Source organism: Porites lutea, chromosome 14 (genome assembly GCF_958299795.1).
Source record: "Porites lutea chromosome 14, jaPorLute2.1, whole genome shotgun sequence".
NCBI lineage: Eukaryota > Metazoa > Cnidaria > Anthozoa > Scleractinia > Poritidae > Porites > Porites lutea.
The window spans coordinates 11,997,521-12,018,730 of NC_133214.1; the positions used below are offsets into that span (position 1 = coordinate 11,997,521).

General features: G+C 38.8%; 2 protein-coding genes and 3 long non-coding RNA genes across 6 annotated transcripts; 3 read left to right on the forward strand and 2 right to left on the reverse strand.

Moving 5' to 3' along the window:
• Positions 1-466: 466 nt before the first annotated feature.
• LOC140924168 (uncharacterized) lies at positions 467-3,660 on the reverse strand. Its single transcript, XR_012164204.1, has 2 exons — positions 3,503-3,660; positions 467-603 (listed from the first exon to the last, which is right to left on the reverse strand). It is a non-coding gene; the product is annotated as an uncharacterized lncRNA (long non-coding RNA).
• LOC140924169 (uncharacterized) lies at positions 1,554-9,407 on the forward strand. Its single transcript, XR_012164205.1, has 2 exons — positions 1,554-1,879; positions 8,728-9,407. It is a non-coding gene; the product is annotated as an uncharacterized lncRNA (long non-coding RNA).
• Positions 3,700-5,212, forward strand: LOC140924170 (uncharacterized). The gene is made up of 3 exons (XR_012164206.1): positions 3,700-4,041; positions 4,402-4,481; positions 4,853-5,212. It is a non-coding gene; the product is annotated as an uncharacterized lncRNA (long non-coding RNA).
• Positions 9,408-9,961: 554 nt separating the features above from the next.
• LOC140924167 (uncharacterized) lies at positions 9,962-16,153 on the forward strand. The gene is made up of 2 exons (XM_073374197.1): positions 9,962-10,113; positions 13,196-16,153. The coding sequence occupies exon 2, from the start codon at positions 13,198-13,200 to the stop codon at positions 14,257-14,259; it is 1,062 nt and encodes a 353-aa protein (XP_073230298.1). The 5' UTR covers positions 9,962-10,113; positions 13,196-13,197; the 3' UTR covers positions 14,260-16,153.
• A 1,462-nt stretch (positions 16,154-17,615) lies between these two features.
• Positions 17,616-20,506, reverse strand: LOC140924353 (uncharacterized). 2 transcript variants are annotated; one of them, XM_073374391.1, is made up of 3 exons: positions 19,996-20,506; positions 18,837-19,259; positions 17,616-18,088 (listed from the first exon to the last, which is right to left on the reverse strand). In XM_073374391.1, the coding sequence occupies exons 1-3, from the start codon at positions 20,120-20,122 to the stop codon at positions 17,805-17,807; spliced, it is 834 nt and encodes a 277-aa protein (XP_073230492.1). In that variant the 5' UTR covers positions 20,123-20,506; the 3' UTR covers positions 17,616-17,804. The 2 variants fall into 2 exon arrangements, with proteins under 2 accessions (XP_073230492.1, XP_073230491.1); XM_073374390.1 differs by having other exon boundaries at positions 19,771-20,506.
• Positions 20,507-21,210: the final 704 nt, after the last annotated feature.

A 21,210-nucleotide genomic window follows, 5' to 3' on the forward strand; every position in this document is an offset into this window, starting at 1 on the left:
TTGTACGATTTGACAACACTGAAACTGACTGCAAGAAAGTTACAAAACCGCGTAATATAATAAGAGGTCGAAGACTAAAGATTTAGTCTAATTTTCACTTAAGTAAGTTTTCCTGCCTTTAGCTTTTAGGTTAAAACATCAAAAGCAATAGTTCACGGATTTGAGAATTCTAGTCGTTAAATAATGTAATTAGTTTAAAATGAAACTTGCTAAAAAAGGCACAAATCGTTGCCAAATATCCAAACTCTTTCACATGTTATATCGAAGACACGCCACAAGATTTAAGCCTCTACGTTACCGTCAATTTTAACGGAAAAGATCTAAAGTGGTCGTAGGAAAAAAAAACGCTTTAAGGGGGCACTTTTCACGTGGTTTCGTCCGTTTCTCGCTTCAAGATGATCTTTCAACTCGAGTTGTTTTCCTGAGGGCAAGAGTTAAACAAATGCGTCAATAAAATTTTACTTACCTACACATTTTGGACTCAGGTAACTTGACTGTCGTTTTGGCACTGTATCTTCTGTCGTAAGTTTGGTAAGACTTCACAATTTGCCAGGTTCAATGGCGTCTCAGTGTGAAAGCGTCTTATTTTGCGAATTGAGACTCCTGGTGAAATGTAATTTTAACATTTGAATGGACGTAAGAAATAATGCGGAAACGACGGAAGAAGGAGATGAAATGAACGAAGGGTAAATGAGGTCGATTGTGTGTCCAATAATAGAGCGGAAACCGGAATAATAAGATTTGTAAAGAATTACAATTAAATTTTGATTACATTTAAATCGAGCTAAAATATGAGAAGGGAGGCGTCGGTGTGTGGGATCTGAATTAGTTCCCTAACATTATTTTCATGCATGTGAACGTGATGGATGTTGCTACAAAGAAAGTCGCACGCGGGCACTTAAGAATGTGCTGGTTATATTTAGAGTATTAATAGCGTCCACAAAGTAATATGAATCAATCAAACTTGGGGGCGTCCAAGGACAAAGCTTTTTATCAGATACGTTGTGTTCAACTAGATCACTCTTAAAATTGACGCCGGAAAACGGTATTCTTTTAAATTACTCTATTTCGGCATTTGGCGAGTTCTCAGGGCTAGCCACACAAAAACATGAAACAAACTGTTGAAAGTTAAATTAAAATGGAATAAAATGAACGCGACATGCAGGTGTTAGTTACTGGTTAAACGACTAACCGATCACATTAAATCTTATAGTACACGGAGTCTCTTTAAGGCTTTAACGCTTCAATCTATTCTTTTACAGTCGTGAAATCTTTATTGACATCTAAAGTGGTTTCAAACGCAAAAGGCCTTGCCGGCCCTCTTACGCTACTGATAGAAGGTGAAAATACAAGGGGAAAAACATGGGTTTAAAATGAACAATATAGATATGATCAACGATCATATGTAATAAGCAAAAATGGAAACAGTAACGTAAATTTGTAACACTTTCTCTTTTGCATGTTAACTACGTCGCAAACGTTCATAACGAAATTTTATTTATGGAACTTTACAGGATAGCTTGGCATATAATATTGCCTGAATCTTACCTGTTGTTAGCCTGATGGGATTTACGAAACAACTCAATCAATTTTCAATGAGTTCAAGTTAATTACGTTTTGCAAACATTATTTCGAAAGGCTTTGTTTTTCCGGACGTATTGATGATCAAAGCAAACGGGAAGCAGCCCATAGTTATAAAACACAGGATAAAGAAGTTCATTTACGGTGGGCTTTCTAGCTTTGAAATTACACCTGTCGCATAAGAAAGTTTAAGTTTCGGACGTCTTTGTTTCAAAATTCAACGACTGAAGAAGAACACCGTTGAGTTTAAAGTCTTCGCGAAAAACGTGTCTACAATTGAAAACAGCAGAGATCTCAGGTAAGTCATTTAAAAGTAGATTTATGACAAACATTTCACTGTTTTTTTAGGGAATAAAATTTTGTACAGTTTTCATCCCGACGGCAACAACAAATTGTGCATGCCCATAATTGTGTAAAAAAGATTAAAAACTGACAGAATTATTTGAAAAGTGGGGCGAAACGTAACCAATTTATTTATTTCCATAATTACTGACTTTTTTGGTTTAGAAGGAGTCTCTTCTAGCTGAAAGTTATCGAGCAATTGCAAAGATATTTCCTACACTGAAAAGAGTTGCAGAAATAAAAAAATAGTCAAATCTTAAAAACCCCTTGTGAAATGTCAGTACTATGTATTATTTGTTGTTCTTCTTCTTCTGTTTTTTTTTTCACAAAAAGTAGATTAATCTAATTGGTCTTCTTTTCCTCAGTAAAACTTAAACCCAACGAAAAGCTTTTCTGTGAGACTGACGATAAAGTAATTTAGTGCTGAGATTATAGTTTTAATGAAAAAGGAAAGAAAAAGTTCTAAAAAACCCCATAGAATCGCTTTTATTTGAAATATAAAAGTTGAGGGTTGTTGAAGTTTCCTCATATCGAAAGCGGAGATACAACCAAGTTAAAATAAACGTAACTTTATTCACAATACGTTAAAAAGGAAGTATATGCTCCTTAATGTAATTAATTCCGTGACGTATCTGTTAAAGAAAATTGAAAAATAGTACAAAAATGTCACTTAAAATTAGAGAAAATTGTAATAAGAAGTTCCAGAGTCTTAAACACTATATCTTCGAAAAAGACTCGGTGTACATTTAAGAAGGATAAGAAAAAATAATACATATATAAACAGATATTGTTGAAATGACGAACACAGGAAATTCATTGATCTGCAAGTTAAATAATGCTACGTAAAAATAAATTTCAGTTTTGACTGACTTACAAAATGGAACTGAAGTTTTATATTTTAAATTGATGATGGAAAATATATAAAAAGCCAATCGTTTTCAGATAAAAGGATGTTCTTTTTTTATGGCAAATAAAAGTCTCAAAATGACTTTGATTAACTAGCATCAGAACGATTTTTCGATTTTCGATATTCCATAATATTTTAATATAAATTTGAACTTTAAATAATGCATACCGCACAATATTTCACAACCTAAAATTGTAGGTTAATGAATATGCCCTGGTCGCAGTTTTTCGCTGACATGACTTTCCGTTAGCGTCTTGACGTTTGATTGAAACCAAACACATATTTTGTTTATTAATTTTGGGTATTGATTAAAAAGTCTCTTATGGCAAAGAACTACCCGTGTAGAATATTCAACTTGAATTTGGGGAATCAAGAACTGGCATTATCGCGTATCTTTTCATTTACCTGAGAAAACTGAGGAAAAGGAGTTTTCCATAAGCGCCGGCCGAATTGAACTTCCATAGCCGAGAAAAATACAAAAATTAGTCAAACTTAAAATAACTTAAAAAAAAAAAACATAGAAAGTTAACGTTAAGTTTGAAGTATATCTATGATTCGGGCAATAAGTTGATCGATGGGAAAACGAGTTTCCAAGTAAGTATGTTCCAAATCTGTTCTGGAAAGGAAAAATATAAAGTTGTCTTTACGATAGAAAATCACTTGGCAGTGTACCTTATCTTGAAGACTTGTTGAGTCCTCAGAATCGTCAGTTTTAGTAAATAACGGATTGAGGAAAGTTGAAATTAACTCTTAACTTTCTTGTTTGTTCATCCCCATGACATAAGATGTCAGAAAGGGGGAAGGAGTGGAGAAGAACTACAAATACTTTGCTCTTATCATGTTGTTCAACGATACGTGCCTGGTGAGCCGGATGCCCCGAAAATGGCATTTGTAGGCCGATAAAAATCAACATGTCCTTGGGAAGTCTTACAAAACAAAGCCAACACAGATTAACATCATAATATCATCATACTTGTATCGGTGATAAGATCTATTCTAAACGTCCAAGTTAAAAGCTTTCTTAGCCACTAAACACGTCGAGAGTCGTGGGAGCTTAATGGCATAAACGCATTGATAACAAACATAATATTCTAATATGGGCGGATTTTACTTTTAAATAATAAAAAAAAATTGATTTTGATCAATTAACGCGAACTGCTGTGGACTTTTTGCATGAGAGTCAACCGCGGCTTTGCAGGCACCCAACTGAGGTAACGTCTTGATTATACAGTATTGCTTACTCTTAATTTTCCTAGACGTGTGAAGTTCACAACTCTAATTTAGTTGCAACTTGCAACGGTTGCCGATCGTGCTTCATGAAAGTATTTATTCAAAATATGTTCATACGCTCAATTTTTGATTTATTGGTTTAAAGATCCCTTGAGAACTTAAGAACTTAGTAACAAAAAAATGGTGACTAACGTTTATGCTCTTTTTTCACGAATTTCCTCTGGAGCCTTTTTCTCCTAAGAGTGGGAACGTTTTTAAAAAAGGCAATTCCTAAATTTTATTTTGGAAACAACGTGAAAGAAAAATATTGTCAAACCATGTAAAGAGATTTTGTTCTTTAGCAATTATAGGATTTCATTGATCCAAGGACCCGGCAATTAAGGGAGCTGTACTTGACGTGTCACCATACTGAATTGACTCGGTAAGCAAGAGGGTTAATTATCCCAAAACAACAACAACAACAACAACAAGGGAATAAACACTGAAAAGTCATATGGCTGCACATAAAAAGGGCAGAAGTGGGGAAAAAACAATCACTTACAGGCCAGTGACAATTTTCATTTCTCGCAGACCACTTGCAGTAAATAAAATTAACAATTTGACAATCCAGGTCACATTATGCTTTCAGTTTATGCCAGAGATAGTCATTTTATAGTTTACGCGTAACCTTAATTTTAGGAGATGATAAAAGCTTCCTACCAAAGGATCGTAGCCAGACGAAATTTCTAAAAAGGTTATGTCAGAAGGATATACACAGGTATATATTTTTTCCTAACCACATCTATTTTGTAGGGCACATGACGAGAAACTTCAAAATTATACTGAGATGAGACAACTGCCTCAGTTGCCTCTATGCAGGCCTGGCAATGGTTAATTTTAGTCGGTTCTTCGCCCTCAGTGTATGATATTATAGGACAACGCGATCGAACTGAAAGCTTACAAATAAGTACTTTACGTGGGCTCTGTTTACTACACTGAAGATTAAAGAATGAAATTTTACAATATGCGATCAATTTGTTTTCTACCTTACCCCGCTGTTTTGGGGCCTAAAGCGATGAACTAGTGCTTCCGTCCCTTAGAACCGACTTGTTTGCATTTTTGGCGCCCACTCATTAAAAGATGGTGACTTTGCTAAGTCAGGCAAGACGTTTGATTTAGAGTGCCTATAGGACCTTATAGTGCACGTTGTTATAAACACAATTACAACGAAAAAAAAAATAGCCGTGCATACACTGGCTGGTCGATTATTGTTTTCCTCTTAAAATCTGAATTTTATCAACTGATCAGCCTCAAGGAACTATCATGTGTTATATTAGAAAGTCTTGGCGGTTGAAGCCTAATGTGTGTTTTGATTAAATAAACAAATATTGAGTTGGGTAATACGATCAAGATTTCTGTCACGAGGTGTAGATTAATCTTCGGACTAGCCTGTGTTGTAGTAAGCCTACGCATCATCTGCAGCCTACCTTCAGCTTATATAGGACACACATGAAAACTCATATTCTCACCTTGTTACAAAGGGAGGTGCTTGGAGCCCCCCTTTGGTCCCCTTAGAGTTTGTAATACGTTACGACACTTTGAAAAATTTCTACCATTAATATATAGCCTGTTATAATGTCTTCTACAAGATGGTGGTAATACTGTGGGATACATACGGCTAGTGACGCCATCCAACGTGGCGGACGTTATTAGCTTTTCCACTCACGTGAATGGCTTGTCAAAAGAATCTATCGAGCTATCTTGTGACTACCCTGGTCCCAGAGCCAGAAGTGAGAACAATTTGAGAAATCTCTGGGACCAGAATAGAACTGTGGTCAGGAAAATAGAAAAAAAAGATGGATGGATGGTGTTTCGTTAGTTGTAGTCGTTCTATAGTTTGCCTTGTGTTAGAGATACCGAGTTTCAAATATGGCTTATGTCCTGTGTTATTTTTTCTGCTCCAAAAAGAGGCAAATTTGTGAGCAAAATGACAACATGAACCCCTTAATACGGACGCCAGGAGCCTCCATGAAAAAGCAAAAAAACGCAACGAATTTGAAAATGGAAATTAGAGCTAAAAGTGATCGAATTCTCTGTAACGTCGGAGTCATTAAGTCAAAAAGCAATGAAGTTAGCGGAAAGCAATCTCCCCATTGGCAGATTTTTCAAAATGCAGTTAATTATACTTAAATCTCGACCTGAAAATAACAGAGAAAATATGCAGATTCATCGCAGAACAAAGCATTTTAATTACTTTTTAGACGGGCATATTGCCTTTTTGATTAATAGACTCGTGTGATGGGAACGGCAATAATCGAGAGACGAGTATTGTTCTCCGAAAAAGTAGATAGGAAACTTAAATGCCCCTAAGACAAACTCATCTATGAAATAAGTTCGTCCTGGTCCGTTGTTTGAAGTCGCTATTCCCTTGAGCAAAAAAGACTGTTCTAAATACACTTTCATAAATTTCTTTTTTCAGTGCCTCAGGATTACGATAATTCTCATTTAAATTTTGAAAACGAAAATCCATCATTAATCTATTTTATCACTGCATATGCATATTCACCTACAGCACGGGCGTATGGGCGTATGAATGTATGAACGTTTCGCTCCTGGAAATCAAGATCTTGGTAAATGTTATCAGCCTCGGCCTTGGCTCGGCTGATAACACTTACCTCGACCTTATTTTTTCCGGATATCACAAAAACCTCATCCAATAACTTTTTAATATACGTCACTCTAGTGAATCCCAAGCTCGTATGGTTTCCAAGTCAAAGCTTCTTTCAATATGTCGGCTCCGGCGAATGAGTCGAACATGAACTCTCATCATACTGATGAGCGCCGCTGAGGATTGGTATTCCCCTATTAATGTCATAGGTGACGAATTACTCCTTAATTTTGGCGCGAAATTTCAGCGTTAATTTGTAATATCACATGTGAAATTACAAAATTGCCGTGGAAACCTTCCGTACGTCTCAGTGTCAAGATGGCGACGAAGTTTTAACATGTCATGAATGAAGATGTCAGGGCACAAAAAGACGCTTTAGAAAACCTGAACGCACTAAAGAGCACATCAAGAAGGATTCTAACCGGTATTTTGTCGAAAAAACTCTTAACTTAAGCCGAATTTAAGCTCTAAATGTTCGAGAGAGTGCAGGAGTTCTCGATCGATACGATCCAGGATAAACATGCCAAAAATCCAAGATTGCTAACGTAATTCGTCACCCATGATATTAATAGGAATCAAATGGTATACTCGTGAAATTAGGTAATAATTTCACTTGCGTTTTGTCCAATAACTTCCCTCGCCCTCCTAAAGGCTCGGGAAATTACAAGGATTTGGACAAAAGGCGCATGAAATTATTCCCTTATTTCACTCGTCACCATTTGATTACACATACAAAGGCAGCATGGGTTCACCTCAGTTTATAAATTAAGAACTTGCGACGTATTTCCCCCTTCACAAACTCTAGGGAGAATGGGCACTAACTTTGGGTGCAGTGATTTCTGGGATCGTTTGGATGGACAAGCGTTAGTTATGATGGTATTCAGTACCATTAAGGCAAACACTAACCAATCTTATTATTCATTCAAAATATTTCTCCGTTTCTGACTGGCTAAAAGCACACGCATAATTCACCATAACCAGCTACTGTTGACCAACTTTGCGATTAAACAACCGATGACGTCAAAAGTGCAGCCCAGTTGCAGATTAACGCACCGTTAACCGAGAAGACCTGCGGACGAGTTCGAGTTGTTTTGGTTGTGAAAAGAAAAATGGCTGAACTGTCGGCGTAACATTTAACTCGTTTCACGACTAACTGTTGTCTAAAAACATGGCAAGAAGACAACTCGACGGACAACATATATTTGCAGACCTGAACAGCCCTTTATCTTCTAAACATCCACTATCTAGGTGAACTTAAGGTAACCATGTCTTAGCTTGTTTTTAAACTAGGAATTATTTTAAATGAGTAATAAAGCAATTCGGCCTCGGCGGATAACACCCTCCTCGATCTTCATAATTCTTCAGATCCTACGAAAAGTGAATTCATTAATTGCTAAATAAGTAACGCCTGTCCTTCCAAACTGAATTCCAGAAATCGTTTTGTCGAGAGCTTGTACCTAATTGCCCCCTACAGTTTCTGTGGTGGGGAACTGAGACAGACAATTGAAAGTTTACTGCTCGCGTAACCTTGTCCTTTCACTTACCTTTAAGCCTGTCCTTCCAAACTGAATTCCAGAAATCGTTGTGTCGAGAGCTTGTACCTAATTGCCCCCTACAGTTTCTGTGGTGGGGAACTGAGACAGACAATTGAAAGTTTACTGCTCGCGTAACCTTGTCCTTTCACTTACCTTTAAGCCTGTCCTTCCAAACAATTCCAGAAATCGTTGTGCCGAGAGCTTGTACCTAATTGCCCCCTACAGTTTCTGTGGTGGGGAACTGAGACAGACAATTGAAAGTTTACTGCTCGCGTAACCTTGTCCTTTCACTTACCTTTAAGCCTGTCCTTCCAAACAATTCCAGAAATCGTTGTGCCGAGAGCTTGTACCTAATTGCCCCTACAGTTTCTGTGGTGGGGAACTGGGACAGACAATTGAAAGTTTACTGCTCGCGTAACCTTGTCCTTTCACTTACCTTTAAAGTTTAATTTTTTTTTTGTTTCTTTTGTTTCTTTTTTTTACAGAAGTATGAAGCAGAAGATATTCTATTTCCTCTTTACATTACTTTTCGTCTTAGTAACCATCCACAGCGGCCTGTCAGCAACGGGAAAGTTCAAAGAGGTGTGCCAGCCCGTACTTTTACCAGTATCTGTAAAAGTTGTGGGTTGCCTCGAGAGGAATGTCGATTTACCTCAGTGTAAGGGAACTTGCCTTTCCGAGGAATCTCGCTATGGAAAGACCTGTTGGTGTTGTAGGCCTGTACAACGATCACCAATTGCAGTTCAAATATACTGTAAGAGGAATGATGGAAAGTTTTACATAGAGACATACAAGGTTGAAGTGCACAAACAGTGCTCTTGTTCAAGATGTTTAGACCACTAGCTTGAAACACTTTCTAGAATCACTATAAATTGGCGTTTTTTCTCAAAATCAGTAAAATTGAAACAAATGTACTATAAGACTGTTTTGAGCTTTATTTTCTTAGAACAGTTTTGAAGTTATGATCCTTGAGTTTCCGTATGTTTGTCGATTTCAATGGATGTTTTAGTTCATCATTTCGCCGTCTGGAATCTCAAGGCATTTCCTTGCAAATTTTCAGAAGCCATAAGATATCAGAAAAAAACACTAATTTGTAAATTTTGCATTTGCGTTCAATCCTGGACCTAAGTGTTTGAAATAAATCTAATAAATGTGAAGAGCATAACAGTCTTTCCATTTACAATAATCAAACGTCGCGGTTGCGGGGAATGAGCTTTTTCAGAGCGTTAACATGCAACAAGGGAGACTCCGCTGACCAGTAGTGGAGGAACACCCAAAGAGTACTTTTGTTTGACAATTTAACAGCACAAATCGTCCAGCACATGGCAATTAACTCTTGTTGACGCAGCCAATGAAATTATCAATAACATCTAAATTCACCCGGTCGACGAGCTAGGATGTAAGGTTCTTTATGTGAATTGTTTCAAATAAAATTGTCCGTGATCTCCATCGACGCACCAACCAGATCAAAGTTTGTAAACTTGGTCATCTGTTGTCGATATGTCTTTCAGCAACAAAATGCAAAAAATATGTCGATCCTCGTAAGATGTAAGTATAACCAAGTGAAATATGAGTGAGAACTCGATTCTGAGAAAAGGAAAAGGAAAACTTTGAATTTCAAAAATTGGCAATGAGGAAGCGATTTTCATCACATTTCCAAACAGTACCCGTTGTGTAATTTACACTCAGTGAGCAATTACATCACAGATCTGGCGCGTAAATAAAATATTACCGGGCATTTCGCTACACAACACTGAGGTCACATAACCATATAAGACTTTAAAGTTTGTTTGGAAAAAATAAGCTAAATTTTGAGGATTTTCTTCGTTTTTGGACGCAGTATTATATTCTGCGGATATCGTGGCATAAAGGTAAGCGAAAGAGCGATTCTTCCTTTATTTCCAGTACCATGTCAAGTTTTCCAAGAAGAAGGTTTAAGCTTTGAGATAATTAAGGGGCAAATAACACTCATAAGTTGACTACAATAGGTGGTATTTTTTCCTTCAACAAGAATAGCCTACGGCTATTTTAAAAAGCGTTAATTCTGAATTTTCCTTTCCTCAATTCGAAAACGGGCAGATTAGCTTTCCTCCTGTGAAATCCTGATTTTTCTTGTGGCGGGATTGTAAAATGAGTGACCGGAACAAAATCTTTAAATGATTCATATTTTAGCAGGTCCATCTAAGCAAAGCCATGAGCTGTGCTTTAACTGAGAAGTGCAGCCCTTGAGAGTTTTTTTAAAAAACATTTTCATATTTCTTTTCTAGGAAGGGAATTTCGGTGTATTTTCTTTTGACTTGTTAGAATTGGTTAACTTATCTAGTTCATGATTGTAGGAGAAAAAAGAAACACTCTTATGGCATTCGTATAATCTAATTTTAATCTTAAGGTTATGGGTGGTTACTTCTCTTGTGTTTTGAAGAAGCCATCGGGATAACTTGTTTGTTGGAATAATTAGCAATTTTTTCCCGAGAAATATGACGTCTAATCTTAAAACTCAAGTATACTTAGATTGGGTTGGCGGATGCTAAATTCGAGACTTTTCATCGTCATGTTTTGAATTGCGAAATTGTGTTTTGGCAGACTCTTGAACTTTTAACATTTGTGCTCGAGAATCTGAGAGTTTTTCTCGAACTGCAAAAATAAGAAGAGCCTATTGACACCTTCAGTTAATATCAAAGAAAGTCACAGTGCCGATCAAATTCAGAAAAGGATACTTGGTCATTTAATATGGAGTACAGGTGATACTGTGGAAACGACAGCTATTGAAGCAATCAACCATTAAATAGAGACTTAATAACTTTCTCGAGAAAAAGTGGGAAAGAGACAGGAGGCCCTCAATCTCGACAGACTGAGTAAAATTTTGAGAGACTCTTATTTCTCGAAAAGCACCGCCACCTCCAAAACTCGACATTTTCCCTCATCAGCGTTTTTTGAGAACCAGCCAATCATGTACCGTCCCGACTGGGAGATTTGTGGCTGTCAAAGGGAGACTTCAGTTTACGTTTGTTGTGTACTCTTTTTTGCAGAAATTTATTAGAGTTAATGTAGTTAGATGGTAGGATCAGATATTTACGATCGTAGACGAGTAAACATGCTAAAGATAAACACTACAGCTATTGAGAGAATTGTAAACCAAAGACAAGATATCGTGACAATAATAGTATCAGGACATACGGGTACAGAAAAGAGAGGGAGGTCATGAAGACCATTACTGGAAATTTTATGTTTCGATTTATTCTTTCCATCCCAAGTACCTGACTCCAAAATTCGTTCTCAAAATGTGGAGGACGAAATAAACCGCGTCCACGTTTTTTCGAAACTCCTGACGGATAAAGGAAAGTGGTTCACTGAATAGAGTACTAAAGTGTGACGTCATAAAAATGAAATTTCTGAAATTATGGGATTTGTCAGGATATTCTGAAAGAACAATGTCTAAGAGGCCTACTTGCTCTCAGAGACGATTTCCCCCGAAATGAGCATTTCGGGGGAAATCGTCTCTGAGATCGTAACCCAGTTATGCTTAGAAAACTCCATACAAACCCTTCTAAATTTTCTTGGGTCGACCCAAAAACAAATTAGAAGTGTTTGTATGGAGTTTTCTGAGTATAACCGGCTAACATCTTAGAGACAATTTGTCCCGAAATGCTCATTTTTGCTAAGTAGGCCTCTTGGACATTGTTCTCTCAGAATATCCTGACAAATCCTACAATTTCAGAAATTTCATTTTATGACGTCATCACTTTAGTACTCTATTATCGAGAGATTAAAAAACTTGAGAGTAAACTACTGTTTGAATGGGGAAAGGGGAGTGAGATTTGGTCCGAATTATTAGGGTGGTTAAAGGAAATCCAAACTGTACATTCAAGTGACTTTGAGAGGGAAAGTAAAAGGACAGCATGTAACATATACTGAGGCTACAAAATACATTGTGGACCCTCACCCCCACCCCACCCCACCCCACCCCACCCCTTCTAAAAACACAAAAGGGCAACATGGATGATCTGTCAAACTGAGTTTTAGTTAAAGGCCACGGTCACGCTGCAATCAGACAAGAAGGGCCGGGTTGTCTAAAGTAGGATATCAGGGACCTTAAGCAAGGACGACGACGACGGCAGTGAAAACGTCGGTAAAAAAAAAATGAATTTACGTTCTTTCAAACTTAATCGCATCTATTTGGACCCCCTCAATATGTTAAATGCAGGAGATTTTTCCTGGAGTTGAATTCTTAAGGATTTTTCTCAGGTTCAAAAAGAGGAAGAAGAATTCGTCGTCGTATGTCCACGTCCTCCATAAAACGTCAAATTAGAAGGTTTCACGTCGTAGTCGCGCAGTGGACGTCAAAGAAATGTACTAAAAAGCCTGATGCACGTGCAGAGCTGTTGTTTTGATCATTAAACCTATTGTTTTTTGAAGTTGTCGTTGTGGTCGTCGTCGTAGTTGCTTAAGCTTCCTATTTACATAATCAGGGTGTGCGAGAGATTTGAATTCAACTGTGAACGCTTACAAAGTATATTTCTGTAAATTCTCTTTGCCTACAATTTGACAATTCGACGCTCTTACCTGGCCAGCGAAAATTAACATGAAAAGTAGTCTTTAGCAAAAGAAAAAGGTACCTGGAGTAAAATTTAAACCCGGATGCGTTAGTGATAGTCGGCGCGGGACGTAATCAACCGGACCCAGAACTACAGAAAGACGTTAACTATAAAACATTTCCTAACATTAACTTCCCTATTTTATTTTTCTCCTATTTGCCACTTTAAATCGAGATGGGATCTGGGCCGAGTTAAAGATCGCAAAGAGTTCTGGAAATGTTGCTAATTGACCAATAGCTGACAGGCGCGTCCCCAGTAACGATCCCAGAAACAATTAGAGGACGCATTTCGGCTCCAGTTCCCTTCTCGTTTCTTAAGTGGCGAATTTTAGTTAAAAAAATTTCTATTTCCTTTCCAGGGATGCGTTCGAGTCTCCCACTACTGCTAAGCGTGTTTGTCGCGGCCCTGTATTATCACGCAGGTGCCAATCGATTTAACACTGCCAGATATCAGTTAGGGAAGGCATTGCTGAGAAGGGCGAGAGAAATCAATGATACTCAGAGCAATGGAGATGAACCGCTAGAGCCTACTTCAAATGACATGTCAGAAGAAGAACGAGAACGAGTTCAACAAATTGACGCCACCGAAGACATTTTCGTTGGCTCTGGAAGTCACGTGTACGAGAGCCAAGGCAAATCGGAGAGTTCCGATTCGAGAGGCGAGGAAACTTCCGGCAACGATGAGGCGGAAGCGGAAGAAACTGATAGCAGTCCCACTTCCGGTGACGGTAATGAAGGTGAAGAGGATGATGACGAAGAGGAAAAAAGCGACGACGATGAAGATGACGTTACAGAGAAGAAAAGTGAGAAGGAAAGTGTAGAGGATGAAGATTCAAGTGGCTCGGGACTGATTGAAGACGAAAACGCCGCTAGACGATCCATGGATGAATCTGGTTCAGGATCAGGGATTGAACAGCAAGACGATGATAACGACAGATCAGAATCTGAGGAGAGTACCATTCAAGAAACTGAGCCCTCAAGTGGTTCACAGGAAGAGGCTAGCGGCGCTCAACAAGAAATGAACGACGTTGTTGCGTCAAAAAAGTCGGAAATCGAAGATGCATCTTCCGGTGACAACGAAGACGAGTCAGAGGAAAGCGGAAGTGCAGAAGTGATACGAAAGGGAATCGAAAGCTTGAGCAGACTTCTAACCCCAGTGGCCAGCGGTTATGACTTTGAGCTGTACAGCGGTAACGCGCCAAAAGATGACAAAGAAAAGGAGACTGAGGCGGAAGGAGAAAGCGAGGAGTCTAACGATGAGCAAGAAATCCATGTCAAAAAGTGCAAAAGAGTTTGCAGGGACCCTATGACCTATGAACAGTGTGCTGTGCCTCGCTGTGGTTACAAAATGGGAACCATCAAAGACCTGTGTATTTACCTTTGTAAACACCAGACTCCTGTGTGTAGTGAAGAGTGCGAGTAATTCGAATCGTTCAAGACATTCATATTCGCAATGTGAATTTTCCCAGTAAATGTTTTGCCTCGGTTTCATTGCGAGGTTTACGATGTAAGACATACTGCTGTTTGTTCTCGGCTCCAGGTCTTTGGGTGATTTTTGACATTTTTATTCAATTTTTCAAGTAAGGACTGGTGCCGAGAACGGCTAAGCAGATAATGTCTTGGCCTTTGTTCCTCAATTTTGAATATGCATCTAAAATTTAGAAAAACCAGCTAATTTTCCAGACAGAGAAAGAACATTAAAAGTAAACAACAAATACAAGGGAACGTTTTGTAACAAATTGGACTGTTTGACTAGTTTAACTTTATGCCACAAACGTAACAGTCATACAATAACTTGGAGAGTTTATATAGCTAGCGTTGGTTGTTACAACTCAGTGTTTATCAGGGCAATCAGCATAACCAATTACTTTTGATTGGTTACCCAAAGGATGATATTCAGCTGATTCCCAGTCTCTCTGTTTGAGGTCTCTATATGGATATCCCCGCGAGTTAATCATAGAAACTAGCCTTGTAGGTTCACCTCCGCCAACTACAACCTAATTCTTACTTGTGTATGTGATTAAGACTTATTATGTGGCAAAACGAGAGGCGGACACATCGGTCCATTGTTAACGAATAAACTCTCCTTTGATAGCTGCGAAATTATCGAAGTAAGACACGGCAACGCAAGTAGCAGATTACACGACATGCAGATTTATTTTCCTGTAGAAGTATGTGCCTCATGGTTACTGACTTACACAGACTTGACCAAGACATAACTGACGACAGTTTAACTTCTTCACACTCATTTTTTACGAATAACACATTAAGCAAGGTGGGGGTGGGGGCTAGTGCGAGAAACTGGAAGCAAGGTTGAAATGAGTTTCAGATTGACCTCGATTACAGGTCGAGAGTTGGTATAGACGGTAACTTAACAATACAAAATAAGAAGAAAATGTTCGTATTCTTTGATATTACTATTTAGTTCAATGGAAAATCCGTTTGATTAAGGGCAGGCAGCAAGCTGGGAAGAATAATTGGAGCGAGAGGGACGTTGGCCGGATATGTGAATTGAACTGAAGTTGTTTTTAAAGGTTGTAATTAAACGGAACTGCAATTCCTGAGACGTCAGCATATTTTAATCGATTGCTTGAAACGTCATCAAGTTTACACGCGACTGCCTCAAAGCAAACAATACTGTACAGTTGTTTTATTGTTGCAGAATATTGTAATGGCCCCTGTTGAATTCTCTCTTGACAAAACTGAATAAAAGATTGCGGACCTCTACGGAAACAAACTTCCGATTAATTTCACTTGTTTAATTAGTGTAAAAGCAACTTTTGTGAAATTCACATATCCCAAGTGCTAGATTGGGCGTTTCCCTCTGTTCCATTATATTCTCTCTTGTTAGCAGTAAGAAACACGTTATCGCCGAGATGAAAGTGATTGTTAGTGGTAGTGCACACGACAACTGCCTGTTAAATTATAATTGGGTGGTCTATAAAATGATCAACCGTCACCTATGGTGGCTGCTTTCAAAAGCTTTAACTTCGACGTTGTTATGATAAATCTTAACAATTTTCTGTATTTTCGTATGAAATATTGGTAATGGTTATGTAAGGTTAACATTGAGATTTTTTATTACATTTTAACTTGCTTAACGGAACAAGGAAATCACTCTTATTCCCGCTTTTCTTTTGGTCAGCGTCACGAGTATTGCTTATTTTTCTGCTGACTCATGACAGGCGCAGGCTGTGATGACGGAGTAAGAGTGAAAAGCAACAAAGTCGGTTACTCAGCTGAGTTCTGAATTTTACCACATAGAGTAAATGTTTAAAGATAAGGTGATGTAAAAAAAAAAACCCTTGTTGAATAAAAGGATGTAAAATTTTAGAAATCCTGTCTGTGAAGATGTTTTTTTTTCCTTTTCAAGATTTGACTTCATGCAGAACCTGTCTTCATTTGCCGACACAACCGTACCGCGTACAACGCGTTATTGGGGTCGCTTTGGGGGACTTTGGAGCGCGAGAGTGGCGCGTGCTTCACGTACGCGCTCAAAAACCCGCCCAAATGACCGCAATTACGCTTGTTGTGCCTGCTGCTGTTCCTTAGCATGCGCCCTATGTAGCACAATAGAGAGATCAAGGGTCACGTTTATGACGAACGGCAATCGTGAGATTCAAGTTGACACTTTGTCAAATAATGAAATGAGCAGATAAAAATTGTCCAAAGTAATTCTTATAGCTGGACCAAACTCGGAGATTCCTACTTTGTGAAGATTTAATTAAGAACAAACGACAACTAAACTAAACGTGATTCTAGTTTTGAGTTCCCCAGGGCACGATTTTCAGCTGTTTGAGGGAGTCCAGTTTGCACCCTACTCTTTGGGCGAAAGAACGCAGGTGCAAAAAACAGCAGAGTTTACCATGATCTTTTAACACCCCGTTTACACCGGTCCAGACAAATTCTTGAACGGACGTAAACTTGCACAGAGCTGCCTCTTGTTTACGCGGGACCTACGGATCCGCGCAACTTTTTCGACGGCAAAGTGTGCAAATTTTGACCTGATCAGAAGATGGTCATTTTTTTTTTATTGGCCAGTAAGATCAAAATGATGAGAATGCTATTGAACGTTGTGTACCGTCAGGTCCACAAAAACATATAACAAAAGAGTCTGATGGGTTTCATAACCCTTCCAATCTATTAACTATGAACTATATGAAACTGCACGGTTCCGTGTAAAAGGGTTCAAAGAGAAAAAAATTCTTTCGCTTAAAATTTTTAAGCGGACGAATTTTTTACCTTGTGAACCCTTTTAAATGGAACCGTGTAGCTTCTGTCACACATTGCAGTACTGACTGTTTACAAGTGCGACTTATCAAAGACGCGTAACTTGGCTCCAGGCTTTTACCGTGCAAACTTTGCAAAAACTTGCCCGGTTCAGGTGTTGAATTTGTCCGGACTCGTGTAAACGGGGTCTAAAACTACTAATGATGCATTATAACAAGGTTATTCTTGATGTGAGGTAAATATATACAGTCATGAATTGAGAGCGGATGAGTTGTGAGTAAGCACCGTACTGGCTAACTATATATGTACAAAAGATGCGTCACTGGTGTTTGTATCCAGCAGTAATTCAAAATACCAGTAGGATTACTGAGTTTGATTATTAGGTGGCGATTTTGACAGAAAAATCGAGTGGGAGTGCAGTCGCTGTGTCGAACAAAATTCGGGGTAAAATTTTCTCTGTTTCCCAACTATTGCTGTCTTGCGCAAGAGTTCATTTTTGTTAGACGTAATTTGCGCGTTTTGCGCTACACGACAAATTCGCCAACCATGTCAGTTTTTAAACAATTTTTATTTTTTATATAAACTGCATTAGTACGAATATCTTTATTACATTAAGCTACTTTGTGACAGAAATTTGTGACTAAATACCGCAGTTATCATTGCTTTACTTTATGACGAAAAAATCCGCGTATGCTTGAAATGAGTCCATGGTTTGTTCATAAATACATGTGCTGAATGTCAAAATGACACAGAGGTGATATTTTCTGCAGGTAAGGTAGGCTTGTTACTGACGGAAGCACTTGTATATCCTGTGATGAAGCTGCTATTTGTTGTCGAACAATCACTCGCTACATCAGCTTTGCTTTGCCCCGTAAGCTGGTCAGTGCGCTTAGCACCAGAATCAGTGTCTACGATATAAGTGGAAAGCGGAACATTGCTCTCTGGGTGAGCGTTTTGTGCAGAGTTTGTGCCTGCATCTGCTGTTGATGTTGTCATTAGCGGAGAATTGAGACCATTTGCACCTAAAGGGATGGTGTACAGTTTTCACAATCAGTCAGTACATAGCTACTGAAAATGGGCCGGGGATCAGTGTGACGCGAGTCAGGTAAGAACCATACTACACACTTGTCAGTCAGTAGCCTGTTGTAAGCGTTAAGATAGTGGAGTACGGCGCGAAGCCAGAGAGCGGAGGAAAAAAATAAGGGAGAGAGGGAGAGGGCATCTACCCAACCCCTCGCTGTTTTTCCTGCTCACATCTCTTTGCTCTGTCCTTACAATTGGAACGCCTGGAACAGGCTAGTCAGCCGGTCAGTTGATGGGTAATTTGGTCATTACCAGGACGGTTGTCAGGTGTATATGCAGTAGGTCGGTCGGTCAGTCACCCGAAAATACTTTTAAAATAGCCGGTAAATATGCTTATTTAATGTTCCGCAGGTCAAAAGAGATTCAGCTAGATCAGATTACCAGTCAGTCTACCAGAAAGTCGATTGGTCAAATAGTCAGCCTGCCAGTCAGTGAACGAGACAGTTGATGAGATGGTTGATTGGTTAGCCATTCAGAAAGTCGTTCACTGATTAATTCATTCACTCTCTCACATTCATTTAGTCAATCAATTGACGTCCTTCAATCATATAAATCGACTGTGTGTCACTCAAAGCAGCCGACAGTTTGGAACAGTTAATGTTCCTTCTCACAGTCAATCCATCGACTAATTGATCTACAATGTTGTATCGAATTGCAGTACATTGATCAGAAATACATGTAATTTACCTTCAGAAGTAGCTGTTGCGGGCAGATTTCCATGGGATGGCAAAAACACAACACCTCCAGCAGCCCCTAGTTGAGGTGGCGTAAATGAGGAAACAGAATTTACACACCCATCACTTCCCATTTGGGTATTCGTGGGGCTCTGTTGAAGCTGCCCAGGTATCCCCAGTCCACTGGCAACAGGTCCCTGTTGCAATTGTGCTAACTGATATGCATTGCAAAACGGCGCGTAAAGAGTGAGCGGCATTTGAAACGAAGCTTGCCAGGGGATAAATGGCATAGGTGTATACAGAGTAGGATTCCAAGAGAGGGTCGGCGAAATGGAATCAGACTGTTTTTCTTTGAAGAGAGAGGCTGGTTTTCTCTGTTGCTTGTCCTCGGATTTTCTCGGTGTGTATAACTGTCTTTTAACGTTGACTAAGAGATCTGCAGAGAGAAAAAGCGCACAAGCCAGGTTTTACGGTTGTTGTTGTTTTTCTACGGTAAAGATATCAAAATAATCTAAATGTACAGACTTTTGATCACAATCCCAAAAGCTGCTTTCAGAGAAATATAGAAAAAGTGTTCTTTTCTTTTAATGCAATTCGTTTGTTTGTTATTTTTTGCCTGGTCATCGGTGAGTTGGTTAGGAGAGCCACAAGTCTAAAAGCGGAAACTAAACCAAGGAATTGAGAAGGATGTAATTTAGGACACTCAGTTTTGTTTTTAGTTTGAGTTCAGGCGTGCATTTCAAACCAACGACATTTCGCCGGATTCCCGAAAACGATTTTGATTTCCTGATTACCGATCTAGGAAACAAACAATGAAACAAAACAAAAAACAAAACAGAACAAAAGAAGAGAACGATACAGAAAACAGACATGAACAACTTTAGCAAAAAACAAAACAAAACAAATTAAACAAACAAACAAACATCAAAACAGTACGTTCATCTTACCTCGCCTTCCTTTACGAAAAAAAGTATGCTTGAACTCGCACTTGGAAGGTACCAAAAGTGGAGAATGTACTGTCTTTTTGGGGTATTCAGTGACTTTGCGAAAGCCATACAAGTTTAACTGTCGAACAAAACTCGAGAAATTCTTCGTCTTGAAAAGCGCACTCGATGGACTATTTAGAATCTCGTCGACAAATTTTCGAGTGTTTGGTATAACAATACTTGTACCTTCAGAATTCCAGTGAATTTCTTCACGTTTGGGATTATTGACTATCCACCATAATTTCTCTGGAAAGTTAAGCAAACTTGTTTCGGCTGGAGGTTCTGTTGACGGATAGGGGAAAACTCTTGCCATGCCTGTAAACTCACAAAGAAAATTGCAGTTTTTCTAATCCGTTAGTTTTTTTAATGTTTCCATGGAATTTCTCGTGGTGCGTGCGAGACGCGTCATAAGAAAACCACTAACGAAGTTCCTGATTGGATGGATTTTTAACAAACGTATGTGCGCGCGCACGGGCGCTTATGTTTCCCTTAGTGGTAGCATGTGTCTTTTATCAACCTCATCGGGAAACTGGTCGGCAACTTTTAGACTTGTCTCAAGTCGTCGCGTTTTAATCTCCTTAAAATAAAGAAAAAGGAAGGCACGGAAAAGAAGACGGCAAACCTTATGTGACAAGCGAGTGACAAAAATTATGTTGGAAAAAAACTATTCCAACAAATCGTCATCTTCCTTTGAACAGATATTAGAAAGCTTTAGATTCTAAGACGAGTACGACTACGAGTGCGAGATTTTCTCGGTATTACAGTAAGTAGTGCTCGCGCGTGAACCAGCGTCATTTGGCGGGAAAACGTGGTAGCCGTCGTCATTCTACTACGAGTTTTAGCGAGAATGTCGAAGTAGCGGAAACAAGATATCAAATGTTAACAGTTTTATCATTTCGCGATCGGGAGAGGGTGCAACCTTCTTCACTAAAGGTAACAGTGCTAACTTTTCTAGTGAAAAATGGTCAAATGAAGCTTTCAAAGGAGTCTATAATTTGAGAATACGCGAAAAAACTTCAAGTCAAATCTCGTACTCGTAGTCGTTCTCGTCCTTGAATCTAAAGGTCTCTATTTTAATTTGTAAAAGACCAGGAGACAGTAATGACAAGTGAAGGTCACGAAAAAACGCGCAAGTAACAGCCCTGTCATGGTTGTCACACACAAACGTTTTGCCGTCCCCTTGCGGATAAGCTTCTTAATAACGAGTGCGGGTGTGCATGGGAAGGTCTTGTACAAAAAAGATTTGTTTAAAGGAAGGTAAACTTTGGCGGAAAGTTCCTTAACATCTGCCACTGTCGTTTGGTTTCCTTAAAATTCTGCCACTATCATGGATGGTATGCAGTATTCCATTTAGAACATCTCGACCGGACAACAGGACTTGTACTTTAACAGACGCCCCGT